The following is an 18,742-nucleotide window of genomic DNA, read 5'->3' on the forward strand; positions in this document are numbered from 1 at the left end:
AAAATCAATTTTAAGAAGGTGAAGGGTGATGAATAGCCAATAAAAAAGCTCAGAATTGAATACTTCAAAAAAAAGTTTGTGTGTCAATATGTTTGCAAAAAATAGCTTTCAATACTTCCATAGAATATTTAACCAAGCAGATCTTTAATTTCCTCCAATATTTCATACGAAAATTTATATAGAAAATAGATTGGTATTTCTTTTTGATAATTTAATTGTTGAGGGTGGAGCAATTTGAACCTTGGATAGTGTTAGTTAAGCTACAATGCAATATTATTTTATATGCTTTGATCACATGAAAATGGTATCTAAAATAAGTTGTTTTTTACGAGGGATAGAATTCATAATTAATGTATGTTTTCATGCAAATTTTTTAAAAGAAATTTGTGGTAAAAAATAAAGACAACACATCCACACACATAAAAATAATAGTTTTGAAATAAAAAAAATAAAAAAAAAAAATAAAAAAAGGCATTTGAGCATGCATGTTGCATGTGCAATTAGACATAATGATTAAACTAAAAACAAGGTAATGTTAAAAAAATCGAAATTAAAAAAAATTAAATAACTTAACTGAAAACATGTTAAATTTAGAAAGTCTAATTTAACCTAATTGTAATTTTTTTTTTTTTTTTTAATTCAAGATAGTAAAGAAAATTATTTGAATGGTATAACATTGATTAAAAAATTAAAAACAATTGTTATATTTTAGCTTTCTTTTTTTTTTCTTTTTTTTTTTAATTTATTTGCAAACGAAATGGTGTGAGATGTTCAGAAAGCGAAGAGTTTGAAAACGAACTAAACCCCGGATAAGGATCTCTCACAAGTCACGACAGTGACAGTCTGGTTCTGCGAGTTGGAGTTGGTGCTTTGCAAACAAGCATCCATTCCCATGGTGTCTCTCTCGTCTTTTCTCTCACCAACGCCTCTCAACTTCTCTTCTCACAAGCTCTCTCCAATGGCTGCCTCTGCAACTACTTTTTCTTCCTTATCATTTGGATCCATGCCCTCCCAACACCGACGAACTTCCACTCCAAAACGCACTTCAAAATCCACTAAAACCCTCTCTCCAACAATACCAACACCCACAATCACAACAACAACATCAACAACAACAACAACAACAACAACCCCCAGCTCTCTTCCTCCAAAGAAGGTTTTTCTACAACACCCACTTCTCCATTTCGTTAGAAAAGTTTAAATTGCTGAGAAATATGGCGAAAGAAATGAACTTTATATAATTTTGTATTTCCTCGGCAACCAAACGGAGCTTAAGTGCTTAGCTGAGAAACTTTACTGTTTTAGAAAGATTAAAGTTTTGTTATTTGCGTGTGTTTGTGTGGGCAGGTTCTGGTTCCTATTGGATTTGGTACAGAGGAAATGGAAGCTGTTATTATAGTTGATGTTCTACGCCGAGCTGGTGCGGATGTGACCGTGGCCTCAGTGGAGCCACAGCTTCAGATTGAAGCTTCTAGCGGTACCAAACTGGTTGCTGATACCTCGATCTCGACTTGTTCTGATCAAGTTTTCGATCTGGTCGCATTGCCGGTACAAATTTTATGCTTGTTAAATTATTGCATAACCTTAAAAATTACAAGTTCTTTTCATTTTAGTGTAGAAGCAAAGAATAGTAGCTGCGTGTGGCCATGATAAAGTTTAGTCATTTGGTAAACAAGGCACTGTGTTAAAGCCAAGAATTGTAGGCAAGGGCATTATTGAAATGAAATGAACAATGAGATGTGAGCTTAAATTCCATTTAGTTAATAGAAATTCTGTTTGCACTTCTATCTATCCAACTTGAAGGATTGGGTTAGGAGATAATTAGTTCTTAATCAAGCTTTGCTTGGTAAATGGTCGTGGCTTTATGCGGTGGAGACGGATTCCCTTGGAGGAGAATGATAGAAAATAAACATGGGAATTCATGGGGTGGATGGTGTTCAGATATAGGGAGCAGTCCTTATGGAGGGAACCTATGGAACCCTCCCTATATCTGAAGAGGATAGGATGATCTGGTCCCTTTTTAAGAATCATAATTTTTTTGTAAACCCTTACTATAAGGCTTTGAGAAAAAGAAAAAGAAAAAGAAAAAGGGGGGGGGGGGGGTGTGTAATGTGAAATAGCGCATCAGAGTTGCACACCTTGTGTGGCAATCTTTGATTGAACTGTTGGACAGTATCAAAGGGTAAAATAACTAAAATTTTAACAAAGGATAATTTGACGAAGCAGGTATATTATTTATTTATTGGGATGAATGTGAAAATCTAATGGGGAGTCTGTGGATATCATTTTTCTTCATTGCATGGTAGCTACAGATTTATGGTCACTTATTTTGAGCTTATTCAGGATTAGTTGGGTAATGCCAAGGACAGTGAGTTGGTGACTGAGTTATTGGCTTGCTGGAAATATTGTTTTGGAAAAAGAAAAAGAAAGTCAAGTCTGAAATTTGGAGGGCTGTTGCATTATGCTTAATGTGAATTATTTGGAGAGAAGGAAAGCACTCTCTTTTGAAGGCCATAAGCTCACAGTAGTACTTTGTTCCTGCGGTCTTTACACGCATGGGAGTTGGCTGCTAGTTCAGCTTTTTCTTCCTCAATTTTATTAGCTTTCATTGATGATATTGATTTTAGATGTTAATTGTTAATCCTGTACTTTCTTTTTCTTTTTCCTTTTCCTTTGGGTGTTCCTTTGTTACTCCTCATGTAGTTTGGTTGAGCAGAGGGTTTGGCATCATAATTATTCAATTGCATCCTTACTAACCAATCAATCAATTTATGTGGGAATCCAGTTGTAGACTAACAAGTTGTGCAAATAGGTTTGACAATTAATTTATTTGGTGATTAATGCAATCTGCATTGTTTTAAGGGAGGAATGCCCGGCTCAGCACAGTTAAGAGACTGTGAAGTTCTGCAGAAAATAATGAGCAAACAAGCTGAGGAAAAAGGCTATATGGGGCTATCTGTGCTGCCCCTGCAGTCACACTGAAGCCTTGGGGTCTTCTGAAGAAAAAGCAGGTGGCTACCTTGGGTTGATTTTGATTGAAATTTAATGAATACATGCATATAAATGTATCATGTTTGGCTAATTGTGGTGTAGTTTGTCCTGCAAGACGACTTGTCACCCTGCATTCATGGACAAGCTTCCAACCTTCTGGGCTGTTAAATCTAGTATTCAAGTTTCAGGAGAGCTTACAACAAGCCGTGGTCCTGGAACTACTTTTGAGTTTTCTCTTTCCTTGGTGGAGCAGCTGTTTGGAGAGTCAATTGCCAAAGAGGTTGGACAAGTTTGGTAAGGCCTCTACTCTAGTTGGGTTTGCAGCTTAGAATTTATCCTTCGATGGTTATTTCACATTTGTCATGGAAGGAATTTCATGATACAAGTTAGAGTTTTTTCTATTTTCTGTAACAAAGCATGTGGATCATCATGCCATTGATGCAATCTTTCTCTCTGATACAATCTGCTGAAGCGGTGAAGGTAGATTCATATAGATGGAAATCAATAGTATAAAAAATAAAAGAGCAATTTTTGCTTGAGAGAGAGTCTAGTAGGATTTGAATACATTATGCAACTTACCAGATCTCATTTGATTAATTTATACTGTAAACTAGCATACCAAAGGATAAGTACTGTACAGGTTGAAGGTGTCCCTTTTTCAAAGGCTTGGCTTAATTGAGGTTCAAGACACTTGCATTTTTTAAATTCTTTGGATTCTGAAATATGGATCAGAAGCATAAAAGAATTCAACTAGGGTGTCTCTGCTGTGCTAACCCTAGTTTGGATAGGGGGAGAAGAGGGAGTATGTTCTATCCACTCTCCCCTCTCTTCTGCCTCTGCTCCAAACTTGCACTAAGATTGTTTATGGTTTGGTCAAAATGGAAAATGCATAGTAACAAAAGCATAATGAAAAATGGACAATAAGGAGTATTTTAGATACCCATTAATAACACTAGTAAGGAAAAGGTGATATTCTACAGAAATCAAACAATCGCAATGACCTCTTTCCATCAAAACCGTTGAAGGTTGAGGGCTCATTATTATTGATAGTAAAGAGAGAGATGTTCAACACGTTATAGGTTTTTTTTTTTTTTTTTTTAAGTACACACACACACACTCACTCACAAAATTCTAATCTTGATGTAAAGTATATACAAGATGCAGGTATAAAGAAGGCAAAGTGGTGAATGTGCTAAGTCCCGCACTTTCTGATATCCCAAAACTAAACATGTCATTCGTTTCTTTGTAGTTGAATAACAAATTATCATTTCACTCTCATCAGAGTTTGTCTTATATATTTTTCCTAATTTGCTTGAGCTAACGCTTTGGTTCTGTTATATTAGTTGGTGTCTTCTGCTGATGATAATCTAACAAAGGAAGAGTTCAACAAAGTTGAATGGTCTGTTGACCACACCCCTCGTGTAAGTTGCTTCTCTTTTTCCTTAAATGAGAAAGCCTTTTGTGTTCAGATGTGCAACTTGGTTAATGAATTTTTTTTTTTATTTACTACTACTTTTCCACCTCCTACTACTACATTTATTCTTCTATTCTTTGATAGATAATGTCCCTTTCTTTTATGGATGAACAAAAGGAGGTACTTAAATTCTGCTTATAGTTCTTATTTATCATTTCCTTGCCATTTTTTACCTCCAAATGATCATTTCTTGGCATAAAGTATTTCTAGAAATAATTCAAAATCCTTTTATGGGAAAGCAGTAAGTCATTTGATAATTGCAGTCAATGGGTAATTTGTAGTCTGTGCTCTCAACTATTAACAGCACTAGTAAGTTATAGTCCCCGTGTCCCACTTTAAAGGAATGGTTAGCAATAGATCCGTAATTAGGGAAGAAATTTTCAACACAGAATTATTATCTTTGTTAGGACATATGTGATTTGATGTTAGGAACATATGTTAATTTATAATTGGCTAATCCTTTGACAAAACGCACTTTACTTGTAATTGGGTAGATCTAGGATATGTTTAATACTTCAAGGAACAAGTTTCAAGTTTAAGTGTTAAAACTGTGCAAGTCTATGCAAGAAACAAGTGAGAAAGTGCTGGATTTTAAAGTTCGACAGCTAGCATCTATCAACTGGGTATAAGATATTATGATTCCTTTACTTGTAGCCGCTTGTTTAGATAATAGTGGATTCTCGGGAGTAGTGGGATTTTTGCCGTATAGGTTTTCTCCATTTGTAAACAAATTACCCTGTCAATTTAATTTCCGCTGCACTTTAATTAATTGGTGATTTGTTTGTACTACTACGCATTTTGCATGTTAATTGAATTAATTAATTAACTTGGCTAAATCAATTGGTTAATTTATCACAGGGGTCAATACATTCTTAGCTTATCAATCTTTCCATTATGGTTCTTACCCCAGAAAACTTCAATTGGTTTTTTTTTTTTTTTTTTAATCATATAAGTATGCTGCTAAGGAGTTGCTTTCCTCGTATCTATTAGCTGAATAAGATGGGCGCATAAGGGTTGAGACTGATTGCCATTACTTGAAAGATTTTTTTTATCACATTGTTTGTTCTTTTGCTTGCCCTTCATGTTTTACATGCTATGTAGCATATGTTTAGATACAAGTTTGTCTACACTTGACATGTACTGACACATACCTGCATCCTTGATGTAGGTTCATCCAACACCTATGGATGTTTTTTCATTGTTTGTAGGATATTTTCTCATCACTCATGGTTATGCAGGTCCTCATTCCAGTTGCAAATGGCTCTGAAGCAATTGAAATAGTAACTATTGCAGATATTCTACGGCGAGCAAAAGTAGATGTCATCATTGCTTCACTTGAAAAATCTGTGCAAATTTTGGCATCTCAAGGCACAAAAATTGTTGCTGATAAGTTAATTGGCGATGCTGCTGAGTCAATATATGATATAATCATTCTTCCAGTAAGATAAACAAGCATCTCTTTTGGATAATACAAGCAGCAGTCTTGCTCCTTTCTTAATAGTGTTAAGATGTAGGGATGCTTTTCTTTTTCTTTTTTTCTTTTTTTTTTAAAAAAAACATCTTGAATTTTCACTTCAGAATTGGCATTGGTCAGATAGATTATATCTTTGCGTGGCCAAGATCAAATGAAATATGAAGTCTTAGAAGTTCTTTTTATTAATTGGTTGAGTCAGCACAGGCTTCATCATGATTCTCCATGTTGAAGTTAACCTATTGGTGCTTGGTTCATTCTTGCTACTTCATTTTCTCTTCTATATTTGGTTGGCTGTATGCTCCATTTCCCAAGATGCAGTATGCACTAAGATTTTTTGTAAATTTTTCCCTCTCTTTTTTCTTTTGACATGATGCATCTTTTCCCACCCATCACCCCCTTGCCTCTTTTAAATTTTAGTGTTTATTCTGCTTATTATTGTTTCTTTTCCACACTACACCCATTAAGATTTTTCCATTGTAAATTTTCAGGGAGGAACTGCTGGGGTTGAGCGGATACACAAATCTAAGATTCTCAAGAAGCTGATCAAAGAACAAGATTCAGCTGGAAGAATATATGGAGCAGTCTGCTCTTCACCCACAGTCCTGCAAAGACAGGGTTTACTGAAGGTAATTCAAAACCAATTGTTATCATCCTGCTTTGAACCTTCACATGTTAAAGCTTTGCCATTCCTCTGCCCATACAGGGTAAAAGAGCGACTGCCCATCCATCTGTCGTAGACACGCTTACGAAAGTAGTGGATGGTGCCAAAGTGGTCATTGACGGTAAACTGATTACAAGCAGAGGACTTGCTACAGTAGTAGATTTTGCTTTGACTATTGTAGGCAAGCTTTTTGGTTATGGAAGAGCAAGAAGTGTTGCAGAAGGTCTTGTTTTTGAGTATCCAAGGAGTTAGGGGATCTATGTCAAATCTTTGGAGGTTAAAGGCAACTTTTTATGTCTGCCATAAGAAATGAAGAGTTTATCCCCTACTCAAATCAACACGAGTAGAAAATTCTTCATAAGTGCATTGCTCTATTTCAGAGTTAAAGAGTCTCTACAGAACATCTACGAAGTCATGGTTGCTTTATCCTTTACTAGAAGACTGGTCACAATGTAAAAGTGATGTTGCATGAAACTAATATATAAGATACCTTTTTGGTCACGATTTATATGTCAAATATCTGCAAATTTTGTGAATTTGTTCTCAAACTCCGAATTTTAGTCTAATGTCAAACAGAATGCATTGAGATTGAAAGCTTTAGACCATATTTCAATTTATTCTTTAACATTTTGATGGAAAAAGTTGACGTGTCAAATAGAATAATAAAAAATTATTTTCCATGCCATATTAGCTGCCAATTGTACAGCCACGCCAGATTTTAATAAAAAGAAAAAACTGAGACACCAATGCCGCCAGAAGAGAGAGAGACCTGCTTGCCCAAAATCGCTAATCATGGATTCAAGAGTCAACAGCTGCTTTGGGTGAGATTTAAAAAAGTGTGGGTCGAGAAAAAATTGTTTAGGATGGCAAGAAGCAATCGCAGCATCATCTGTTCAATTGGACCATGGAAAGCTACACCACAAAACAAATCTCCAGGACCTAAGATTTGCTCTTGTAACTTGCTTATGGATTGGGTTCTCCATTTGGTGGTTTGCTGTACCGGAGCGGCGGATCAAGGAAAACTTGTTCAAAATACTAGGATATGTATGTGAAGTGTGAACAAGCTTTGTAGTACAGCATCTGCCAAGCCCATTTGATTGTGGAAAACCACTCAATTATACCTGATGGCAACTATTGGAAAAACGAAGACTTTGATCTGCCTGGGCTACAAACAAATCTAATTAAAGCAACATCAGTATTTGTAGCAGCGATTATTCTAAGTATGGCAATATTAGAGTCAGTATTCATGGTAGGCTTTTGATGGGCCTGATTAAGCTATGAAAAAGGAGGTGATGTAAAAAAAAAAAAAAATATATATATATATATATATAGTGTTTGGTTGGTGGGATCACGTCTCATTTTTAAATTTGATTTTTTTTTTTAATTTGACGTGGCGGTGCAATTGTTATCTGACGTGGCATGAAAAATAATTTTATATTGTTACGTTTGACACATCAGCTTTTTTTATCCAAAGAATAACGGTAAGTACCAAATTAACCCAACTAAAAAGTTCGATACCAAATTTAAATATGATATAAAGGATAAGACCAACTTTGTAATTTACCCAAAATTGTTTTGCATAAACTCCATTGTCTTGTATATTTGCACATATACGATAGCAAAATCTCATTTTGCATGACCAATTCACAATATGATATAAGTGATTTTTGGGCTCTATTAGCTATGATTTAGGCTTTATACTACTTTATATGAGCTTACACTCTTTCTTTACATACAACAATCACTATCCACTCTCTTCACCCTCACAAAATGGGATTCAGATCCTCTAAGTTTCCTAGGATATTCTACCAAATAGATTTTCTTAGATCTTAACCATTCTTTAAATTTTGCTATGTTATCATTCTACTAACAATAATCTTAATTGTTTTGTTTGCACATTATTTTATTATTTTAAGAGTACTGTTACTAGAATGCTAAAATGGAAAAATCTAAACATTCAAATCATAAAAGAGTAGTTAAGATTTAAGGAAATCTATTATTAGAATACCCTAAAAAATATAGAGGATCTGAATCCTACAAAATGCAATAATAATAGTAATAATAATTTTTACATAAAATCTCATTTTGCTATATGTCAATGTTGCAAAGAGGTTTCATAGTGGAAGAGTTAAAAAAAACATTTCCGTTGCCGGGACTTGAACCCGGGTCACTCGGGTGAGAGCCGAGCATCCTAACCAACTAGACTACAACGGAGATTTGGTTATTGCACAAAGTGTTTTATATTTAATTCCTACATATTCTCAAAAATGGGATATACTCTCTCAGAGTATCCGTTGTACCTTACCAAGGTGCAGCTTCCAGCCCAGGTGATTTTTTTATGTCAATTTGTTATTAGTTTTTCTTTTGAATTAGCACATACAAATCGATACGTATATGATAGAACAATCCTCACCACACTATAAATACATTCAATTATGCAGATAAAAAAAAAAAATGCATTCAAATTATTTAGTTAATTTTAGGTTAGGTATAACCCCAAATTTGGCTAGTATAAAACTCAACACAAGTGTCTCTTCTTTGGGCAATCCGGGGAGGGTCAGTGGAGGGAGCCTAATCTGAGACCCCATAGGACTTTGGGTTAAAAAGGCTTTTGCTTGAGCCATAGGGGTGTCCACCAGTTGATGCAAGAGTGCTTGGTTGGGATACTGAAGAGTATAACAATGATTTATATCATGCCTCTCTTGTCATGGATTATAGGACTCTCATCAACTAAATTCGAAAAAAAACCTCACTACTGGACGTGGAAATTCTTGCTCTTGTTCTTGCCGAACGCCTTCTACGCAAAGGTGAATCAAGTCCATTCTCTCTACTTATTTATTTATTTATTTTAATTATTTATTCTTAATAATAATTTTTATTACTATATAATTATAAATATAAAAAATATATAATTAAATAAAAGATTAGATTATAGAAATTGATGTATAAAAAAAATCACATCTATGGTTCGTCCAGAGGGGTCGTCCATGAGAAACTGCTAGTCAAACATCAGGCCATCTCCTATTCGTCCAGATATCTCGTCCTTGGGATGTCTGGCAATTGATCACTCCAAGGAATCAAGTCGAGAGAATCGTCCATGTACAAGGTGCATGGACGACCACACAACGGCACGACAAAGAGTCGTCCATGCGCAGAGCGCATGGACGACTACGCAAACACTTAGCGAACTTCAGAGCAGTTCATCAACCCGCGTTCATCGCCGCCAATCCCTCCAATGTATGTAACTTCCAACGGCGGTTATGATTTTTATAGCCGTTGAGGAGGTTATGTCCGGATTCCAAGATTCTAGGGAAGTTATTGAACTAATAACCGCCCTAGAATACCCTATATAAGGCCCAGTTTTAACCATGCAAAGGTATAAATTTCCTGATTTTTACATTGAAGAAAGTGTGAACTCCATTAGAAGAAAAAACTAACTTCATCATCGGAGGGTGTTTGGCCGGTTCACCCCGGTCACCTTTTGATTGCTTTCTCTTTTTGTAGGCCTCCGCTAACGCTGTAGTCCATCGAAGGCGAAGTGTTCAACTAACTGATTCCATACATCATCAAAAATAATTATTTTTTAAAAGTTAGAAAGTTATCTAAAGGAATTTTTTATACCTGTTCCTAAAGTAGAAAACCCCTATCTCTAAGGGGGCATAAGCATTTCACTCGCTAGGGGATGGGATTCATTCACTTGCATTCCTACTTGCACTACAAAAAGCTCTAGTCTTAACGCCTCGACTACTACTGTGTAGCCTTTCCTCAGGTTCATAGAGTCGGGTTTCTTGTTTACCCATAACGGAGGAGCCACCCCACCAAGCAAGCGGCCACAGATCATTACACACTCTTCACACAATAAATCCACTTTGAAGTTGACTTATTCACTTGGCCAATCATCGAATGTGTACAAGATACCGTAAGGGCCCAATATCTCAATAGCAATTTTGTTTAAAGCTTTGAATGCCCTGTGCCAATTTAGCTATCATATTCAATCAAAAGGACCCATCACTCAATAGAAACTCGAAGTTAGCTGCTTGGCATGAGTAGCTTGGCTTGCTCATGCGAGGCAAGTAACCAAGGAATTCATATACTAATCTTCTAATCCAGCTCGAGAACTTTTATTTTGAAAAGTAGATTGGGAGTATAACAAGCCCTTCCCTCCCGGAGAGCGATTTGTTTCTCGAGAGTACCAAAAGCAAGGTGCCTGCTTTTTCCAATTGTTCAATGGCTCCTTTGCGTAGTTCTTCTGAATTTCAAATAGTCTTCAAGATCCTCTATTTTTGATTATCTAATAAATCACTTAATGAAAGTAAATTATCTTTTCATTTATTTCAAAACTTCCACGATCCTTTCCCGAACCAAAAGAAGCAGGCAAGAGACTCTTGTTGGACAATATAAGGTCTCAAAAGAACGTTTAGAGCATTTGAATTGGATCCCTTAAGTGAAAATGAGTCATTGCTTATGTGAAGCAAATAAATGTGCAGATACATTGGCCAGAAGAGGTATAGCCTCAAGCCAGGATTTTGTGCTTTTGGATAGTCATCCTATGGACTTGTGTATGTTCCTTTTCTATGATAACTCGAGTCTGGATTATGAGAGGTTTTGTCCTCTATATTCAGATGTTTTTGTTTCTGTTAGTTAATGAAATTTGGTTTCAACAACAACTTTTTATTATCAAAATTCCGATTTGAGCATAATTTTTATTAGTGTGTATATGTACACACACACACACACACACACACATAATAAGTCCGACAGTTGAATTTTATATTCCTTATGTTCTTAACATACATATCAAATTTCTTTCAAATCAGATATTACTTACTATTCGATCAATAAACTTATTTTTTATACACTATTTTAAATCATAAAAACTTGAAATTTTAACAATTATTTGATGACATGGCAATTGATCTTTGATCTTTTTAAAATTTTGTAAGTATGAATGATATAATAAGAACGTGCAATTCAATGGTTAAATATATGAGAAGTTTGAAGGGTTACTCTCCGAAGTAGTTTGGAAAGACTTTGTTCCAACTTGTTTACCTACTAAAGATATATCCAAGGTGCATTCTATCCAAAAGGGTTCCTCCACAACCATTTTTGCACCAAACACCAAGCTCTTATATCAGATATACAAAATTTGATACATTCTTTGAGAATTTGAATGTAACCGCACATTGTTTGAAAGTTTTGATATTAAAAGTAAAGATTTTTCACTTAGTAATTTGTGACGAAAACTGTCCACACATCAAAATATGGTGTACATTAAACATACAAAATTATGTACATTGTTTTAAAATTTTTATATATTGAATATACAAAATTGTGTACATTCTTTGAAAAATTATGTACATTGAATATACAACATTTTTTACATTCTTGGAAAGTTTGAATATTGAATATACAAACCTTACACTCTAACAATTTGTGAAGAAAAATATTCATACATCAAAAAATTGCATGCATTGAATATAAGAAATTGTGTGCATTCTTTAAAAAAAAAGTTAAATAAGTACTTTGAATTTAGAGAATTGTGTATATTATTAGAAAATTGTGTACATTTAATATACAAAATTTTGTATATTTTTTGAATGTATAGACCTTATACTCTTAATGATTATGATTAAAATATTTCACATATCAAAAACTTGTGTGCATTATATATGCAAAATTATGTTATATTATTTGAAAATTTGTGTACCTTTCCTATACAAAATTTTGTACATTTTTTGAATGTATAGACCTTATACTCTTAATGATTATGATTAAAATATTTCACATATCAAAAACTTGCGTCCATTATATATGCAAAATTATGTTATATTATTTGAAAATTTGTGTACCTTTCCTAAGGTCTAGACATTGAACTTAATAACCTTTCGTAGTTTTGTCATATAATTTAAAGTAATTTTTATTTTATTTATATTAACTGGTTTTTGTTCGATTTCACTTATATCTTTGTGATTTTTTTTTCTTTATTTAACTTTATTTTTTTATTAATCCATATATTGCACGAGCATATAGCTAGTGAATATATATAACTATACACAATTTTACGAGTTTACAATTCTAACTCCTATTCCAACTGCCCTCTGTGATCAGAGGAGTTGCACAAAAGGGCATATATGCCTTCGATATAATAATTTTGTTACCTGTTCCGGTTAGAAATAGGTCATATTACTCAATCTCAACTTTGTTTCTGGTTTTTGAGCCAAACTGAAGCATAAGGCTTGCCTAAGAATCTCAACTGCCCTAACAGTGATCAGTGGAGTTACAAACAGGTATCACACTAACACAAGTTTTAATCTACAGGATAAAACTCTTATTTCAGTTTATAATTTACAACTCAAACACTATCTGCTCTATACATACAGGTACCTACCCTCTGTAGTATATGACTGTAATCAGATACACACTACTATCCTTATATCACACAAATGCCTATGTCTCCATACTCAACCACCAACCCTTATATCCGAAGTCCAGTTCATCATCTCTACCAAGGGCCTGTCAGAGTCCTTCTCAAGCATTGTCTTTTACCTCCCCACTGCTGATTCATTGTCTCTAATGTCTGCAAAAACAACCAGATAAAAAGAGTTGCTTAAGCCTCCAACTCTACCAGTAATATTAATCGACAAGTGTCAGTGCATTTTCATAATTTACAACAATAAGCTGTTGAAGCAACAAAATGAAATCTTGCTTCACTTGTTAAGTTAATGAATTAGAGAACTAGAACAAGTTAATGAATTAGCGAACTAGTTTTGTTTCAAAATATGTGTGCCTGCGTGAGAGAGAGAAATAAATATGCATTTTCTTGTGAATTCAATTTCCTGACTGCGACCTTATTTGGTCCAATAACATGGTTCTCACCCTTGGTCAATGGTAATTCATTTGTAAGACTCATCCTTAAATTCGGTACTTCATTGCTTTCTCATATAGTAAGTGTACATAACGTAATGCATAAAGGTCTTGAATGTGATTACTATCAATTGTTAAGTAGCAACTTTTTTGACAAGAAATACTAACGTTGTCCCCAAGGTATAGGCTTACTGCCAAGAAATTAAAATAGGTGCCAAAAAATTAATTGATTTTATAAATTAGCCTTCTTCTTTTTTTTTTTAATCAAAAAATTTCATCTCATAACAAGTTTTGTTTCAGGACATCCACTCCTTTAATGTGCTATTTTCAGTCTATATTGACAAGAACTAAAATCTCTTAACCATTACACAGATGCAGATGGAAGAAAAAGATGTCTACTCTAAGAAATACCCCTTTGATGTAGCCTGCTAACTTGTAACAAAGATCATGGTAACAATGGAGTGATTTGTTCATTGAAACACTAAAGAGTGGATAGATATTTTTGAAGTTATGGGTATATGAAAATGTGTTTGTTGTTTGATGGAATACTCTGTATCAAATATAAAATGTAAGATAATGAGACAACTCAAAGGGGACATCTACCTGGTTTTTCTCCATTTCCATAATTTCTTCCTGCAAAAACCAAAATAAGGTTAAATTGGGTCTCTCACAACCAAAATTACCAAATAAATGACCAAGATTTTTTTTACTTTCGTTAAAATATACCTGTTTTCTCTGTAATTCTTGGTTCATTTCTTTAAGTTTTGCAACTTCTGCTTCCAGTTCCAAGGTATAGGCCTGCCAGAAACCCAAAAGAGAAAAATGAAGTTTATTATCAACTTCTATAAACAAAATCAAAATCTCATAAATTTATAAAGCTGTAGCTGATACATGATTCAACAAAATATCTTCACTTCAAATGAATACAATCACAATGATATGGACATTTTTTTTTTTTAAAGTAATATGATTTAGCCTTTAGACATTAGCCAAGTTAATATGGAAGAGATTTACTTTTTTTCCTATTTATGATATCTATGTTATACTGGCTGTTTAAGTGGACATTTCACTTGATTGTCTCCAAAAAGCTACAAGTTACTACAGATCCTAAAAGCCAGATCGGTATAGTAGCTTTAGAATTATTGGCTGCAATGTTTATCGTAGGACTGTTCTAGGTGGTGAAGCCTAGGTTGTCCTGCTGCGTCAGTTTCTTTTTTCATCAATTTTTTTAATAAGTATTAAAACAGTACAAATACACACACACACACACACACAAGATCTCCAATTATTACTATCTGAAATTATGGAGATAAACAAAATCAAGAAATGAAGAGCAGTTGAAAGGCCTATTGATTACTACAAGCATCCAGTTATACAAAAACCTCATGAAACATGAACTTAGTAAATTTAATATAGGTTTGACACTGTTGAAGGTACTATTGTTTCAATTTCTCCATAGGATCCACATAATGTGCAAAGGAACTGCACACAAAGTTTGCTATAGGGTGTACAAACTGCTGCTATTAATTAAACCCTTATACTGTTTCACTTTCTCCATAAACTATAGTTTTACTGCTGCTATTAATTAAAACCATATATTTTCTCAATTATTAGATTGAAACGACTTCGGATAGTGTTATAAATTAAAATAAATTTGATATTAGCTATAGCTCTGCACTGTGCACTAGCATTCTATCTGTATTTAAGGATATAAAGTAGTATAGGACTTTAAACCACACCAAAATACTTGCTACAAGGATTCATTTTTATTACACAATTGGCTGGCGTAAAAAAGCAAACAGAATAGAGAGTGAATTAACTGCTATACGTAGTGTGATGGAAAAATCATATGCTTACCTGCTTACGAGCCCGTGATCTTGCAGCCGACTCCCTATTCTTTATCATTCTCCTCTGCCTTCTCTCTACTACTTTCTCCAAAGCTCCACCACATTTCCTTCCTCGACTAAATACGTATGGAACTGGTGATAATGATGATGTCTCTATAGTACTCTTTGCCTCTGATGATATCTGACTTACAGGAGATCCGGCAATGCTAGTGACAACTCCAGGAGCTAAACCTACCCTGCCAATTCCTCCACCCTGAACTAAAGCAGTATTCATAGAAGGCTCTGCAACTCCAACCACTGAACCCCTACTTCCCGGGTTAGCAATCTGAGCATTGTTTACTAGATGGACCGGTGAGGCAAAAGGCACATTTGTTGGTTTGGGGAAGAGTGGCTGTTGCTGCTGCAGCTGCTGAATTTGTTGCTGAGAAGATCTAAGTCCACCTACATTCATTGCTAAACCAGGAGGCTGATTAGGAACTGAATTATTATTCTCCATGATCCGATTACCTAAGACTCCATTGCTTCGATTTGGTTGTTGAAACTCGAAAGTTAAACCAGTGTTATTATTTGGTCGCGGTAATTCACCATAGAATACACTATTATTTGGCCTTACAGTTGGTTGTATATCCTCTCTCACCACTCCTGCTCTCAGTAAAAACTCCTCCAAAGTTACCTCTCCCAAAGTTGGTTGCCTCTGTGGCACATTTGCATTTGATCCCCCATTGGCATTGCCATTTCCAACTTTAGCACCACCGCCATCACTACTTTCCTTAACCAAGTCTTTCCAAACTTCATCAACAGTTTTCTGACTAAGTGTCCGGGGCAATGTCAAAGATCCTTGCCTCTGCAAATTCCCACCAGGGACACTTCCTTCACCCCCACCAACTGTGAAAGTCATGCCTTGAATCTCCTCAGCAGTCCATATATTTTTCAAAAGTTCATCCATGTTCATGGATCCAAAATCCTTTCCAAATCCACCCATGGTGTTCTGGAACTCATCAAATGTCAAGGAGTATACAGAAGATTGCCTGGCCAAGGAGTAATTTCCCTGTAGCTTCCCCTCCCCAGGTGGTGCATCACCAAAGTTCTTGAAGTTTATATGAGACCCCATTTTTTGGAAAATTCAAGTAATGGCAACAGGTCGACTTAATTAAGCAAACTGTCTTATATGTAGTAGCATCCACTTGGAGAAGGCCAAGAATAGTAATTTTCTGTTTGCTAGCTTTGTCTTGGCTTCTTTAGATTCAGATCCAGAATTCACCAAATCAAGAAAAATAATTGGGTCAGTGAAGCAGAAAATGCACACTCAGATCCATCCATGGACTAAATGAGTAAAACTAAAAACACATAAACATCAAACTGCAAACATAATAATAAATTCCACCAATGAATTTCAGCCAAAATTAAGTTTGGAAACCCCATATGAGTAAGCAAACCAAAATACTGAATTTCATCCTGGATTATTGGAACCATGACGACAAAAAACATCACATAAAAACCCCATTTTGAAGAATCTAAAGTAGTAAACGTCCAACCAATAACCTCGAATATGATCCCATTTTAAAGAAATCTGATGTAATACAAAGCAGAAGTCACTAGAACCGGACATGTTGTCTTATATACAGATGAGATCAGAATAAACAGTTGGTCACTATAGTCCTCTATATTTTCCAACTTCATTCAGATCCAAATTTCACCAACTTATATAATCCAAAAAATTAAAAAAACAAGTTCTAGATTTCAATTCATTCCATCATTAGATTCATAATATCCATTAAATTCATCAAAACCAAAGCCAAAGTCATTACTTTCAAATCTTAAACAACATGATAAACCTCCAAAACCACATTAACATCCAAAATGAAAAACTACCCCATTTCTAATTCCCTTTCCTGCAACTGTTTTTCACAACCAATTATTTTTTCCTTAATATTAACAAATTTTCCATCAAAATTTTTTTGTAATGACTTCAAGAAAAAAAACGAAAAAAATTATCATAAAAGACAATAATGAAAACAAAAACAGTAGTAGAAAAAATAATTAAAAAAAATAACAAACAACAAAGATAACTTAAGAGAGGGAGAGAGAGAGAGTAAAAAATAAGTTAAGAACTAAAGAAGAAAGAAAAGGGTGTTTTAGTTTTTACCTTGTACAAAATTTTGGGAGCGAGTAGTATGAGAGAGAGAGAGAGAGAGAGAGAGAGAGAGAGAGTGTCGTGTCCGAAGCTGCTTCCTCAGTCTCAATAGCTTGGGCTATGGTGGAATCGACAAGTGTCTTGGCCACGAGTCATTTATTTAAGGGGGTCGATTTTGATTGTCTCATTTTTATTTATTTTTTGTTTTATACCATTATATATATAGAGAGAATAGAATATTGGAATTTGAGAGGAGAGCCACCGAGATCTCGCAACGTGGACCAATGGTTGAAGTGTTGAAAGTGTTGATGTGATTGCTGGCCAATAGGATGGGGCTAAGTGGGAAGATCTGGACCGTTCAGTGGAGCTTTCCGACATAAGGATTTGATGGTGATCTTTGCGTTTGGTTTTATTGGTGTGGAAATGGAATAGTGGCTGGGTGTTGGTGGGTACTGGGTTTTAATCTGCTGTGGTGGGTTTCTATCTACATATTTTGAAGTCCCGTTTGGCGTTTGTATGTATCAGCAGTCTGATCAGCCAAGGACAAGGCGCGATATGAACTATAAATACTATAGTAGTACTAGAACTTCCAATTTAAAGCATTTGCATTTGCAACTTTCATTTTATGCTATTTTATCATTTTAAAAAATTATTTTATCAATTATACTATACTATTTTACAATACAATTAACATCTCAATTTTTATTTTCTTATTCTACTCATTAAAATAATATATATTATCCTATAATATTTTACAAGTTCAACTAATGGGTTTTTTTTTGTACCTTTATGCTAAATTTTTCCTACATATATCATTTACAATTTTTCAATGGGAATGCTATTAGTGCTCAGTGGTTGAATGCCATGCATGACAGATTCAAGTAGACCAGATTCAAAATTGAAAGTTCAAGTAGTGGTACTTCTCGTTTAATGCCCAGGCAATTCCTTGTCATGCAAGACACGATTTAAGTGGGTTGAGTAAGGTTGATACTTCCCATTTTGTGCTCAGTGGTCCAACGCCATGCAAGACAGATTTAAGTGGACCGAATTCAAGATTGAGTTCAAATAGTGGGGTACTCCCCATTTAATGCTCGGGCAATTCCTTGTCATGCAAGACAAGATTTAAGTGGTAGGAGCACAGTGAGATACATATAATCTGATATGGGATCATCCTGCATCATCCATTTGGGTTTTTTCAACTCTAAAAAATCAAGTAAATAAATTGGGAAAATTTTTTTTGAATAAATCTCATTACACAACATTTTTCGTAATTTTTGAGGTTATAAATTGTAATTAG

The 18,742-nt window shown here is 34.7% G+C and overlaps 2 protein-coding genes and 1 non-coding gene across 3 annotated transcripts; 1 reads left to right on the forward strand and 2 right to left on the reverse strand.

Moving 5' to 3' along the window:
* Nucleotides 1-760: 760 nt before the first annotated feature.
* On the forward strand, nt 761-7,200 carry LOC112024392 (protein DJ-1 homolog C). Its single transcript, XM_065759946.1, is given in 10 exon segments — nt 761-1,156; nt 1,348-1,548; nt 2,863-2,935; nt 2,938-3,011; nt 3,107-3,280; nt 3,536-3,541; nt 4,335-4,412; nt 5,704-5,904; nt 6,428-6,565; nt 6,643-7,200. Coding segments are annotated over 10 exon segments (1,419 nt in total). The 5' UTR covers nt 761-892; the 3' UTR covers nt 6,853-7,200.
* A 1,541-nt stretch (nt 7,201-8,741) lies between these two features.
* Nucleotides 8,742-8,814, reverse strand: TRNAE-CUC (transfer RNA glutamic acid (anticodon CUC)). Its single transcript has one exon. It is a non-coding gene; the product is annotated as a tRNA-Glu (tRNA).
* A 4,063-nt stretch (nt 8,815-12,877) lies between these two features.
* On the reverse strand, nt 12,878-17,628 carry LOC112024391 (ABSCISIC ACID-INSENSITIVE 5-like protein 7). The gene is made up of 5 exons (XM_024057028.2): nt 17,458-17,628; nt 15,322-16,547; nt 14,191-14,262; nt 14,068-14,097; nt 12,878-13,177 (listed from the first exon to the last, which is right to left on the reverse strand). The coding sequence occupies exons 2-5, from the start codon at nt 16,420-16,422 to the stop codon at nt 13,103-13,105; spliced, it is 1,278 nt and encodes a 425-aa protein (XP_023912796.2). The 5' UTR covers nt 16,423-16,547; nt 17,458-17,628; the 3' UTR covers nt 12,878-13,102.
* Nucleotides 17,629-18,742: the final 1,114 nt, after the last annotated feature.

This window comes from Quercus suber, unplaced genomic scaffold (genome assembly GCF_002906115.3).
Source record: "Quercus suber isolate HL8 unplaced genomic scaffold, Cork oak 2.0 scaffold_347, whole genome shotgun sequence".
NCBI classification, from domain to species: Eukaryota; Viridiplantae; Streptophyta; class Magnoliopsida; order Fagales; family Fagaceae; genus Quercus; species Quercus suber.

Coding starts and splice junctions, on each gene's coding strand:
- LOC112024391 (XM_024057028.2), bottom strand. CDS start 16,422: ATGGGGTCTCATATAAACTTCAAGAACTTTGGTGATGCACCACCTGGG. Junction 14,263..15,321: donor GATCACGGGCTCGTAAGCAG/GTAAGCATATGA, acceptor GGTTTCTGGCAG/GCCTATACCTTGGAACTGGA. Junction 13,178..14,067: donor TGGAAATGGAGAAAAACCAG/GTAGATGTCCCC, acceptor TTGTTTTTGCAG/ACATTAGAGACAATGAATCA.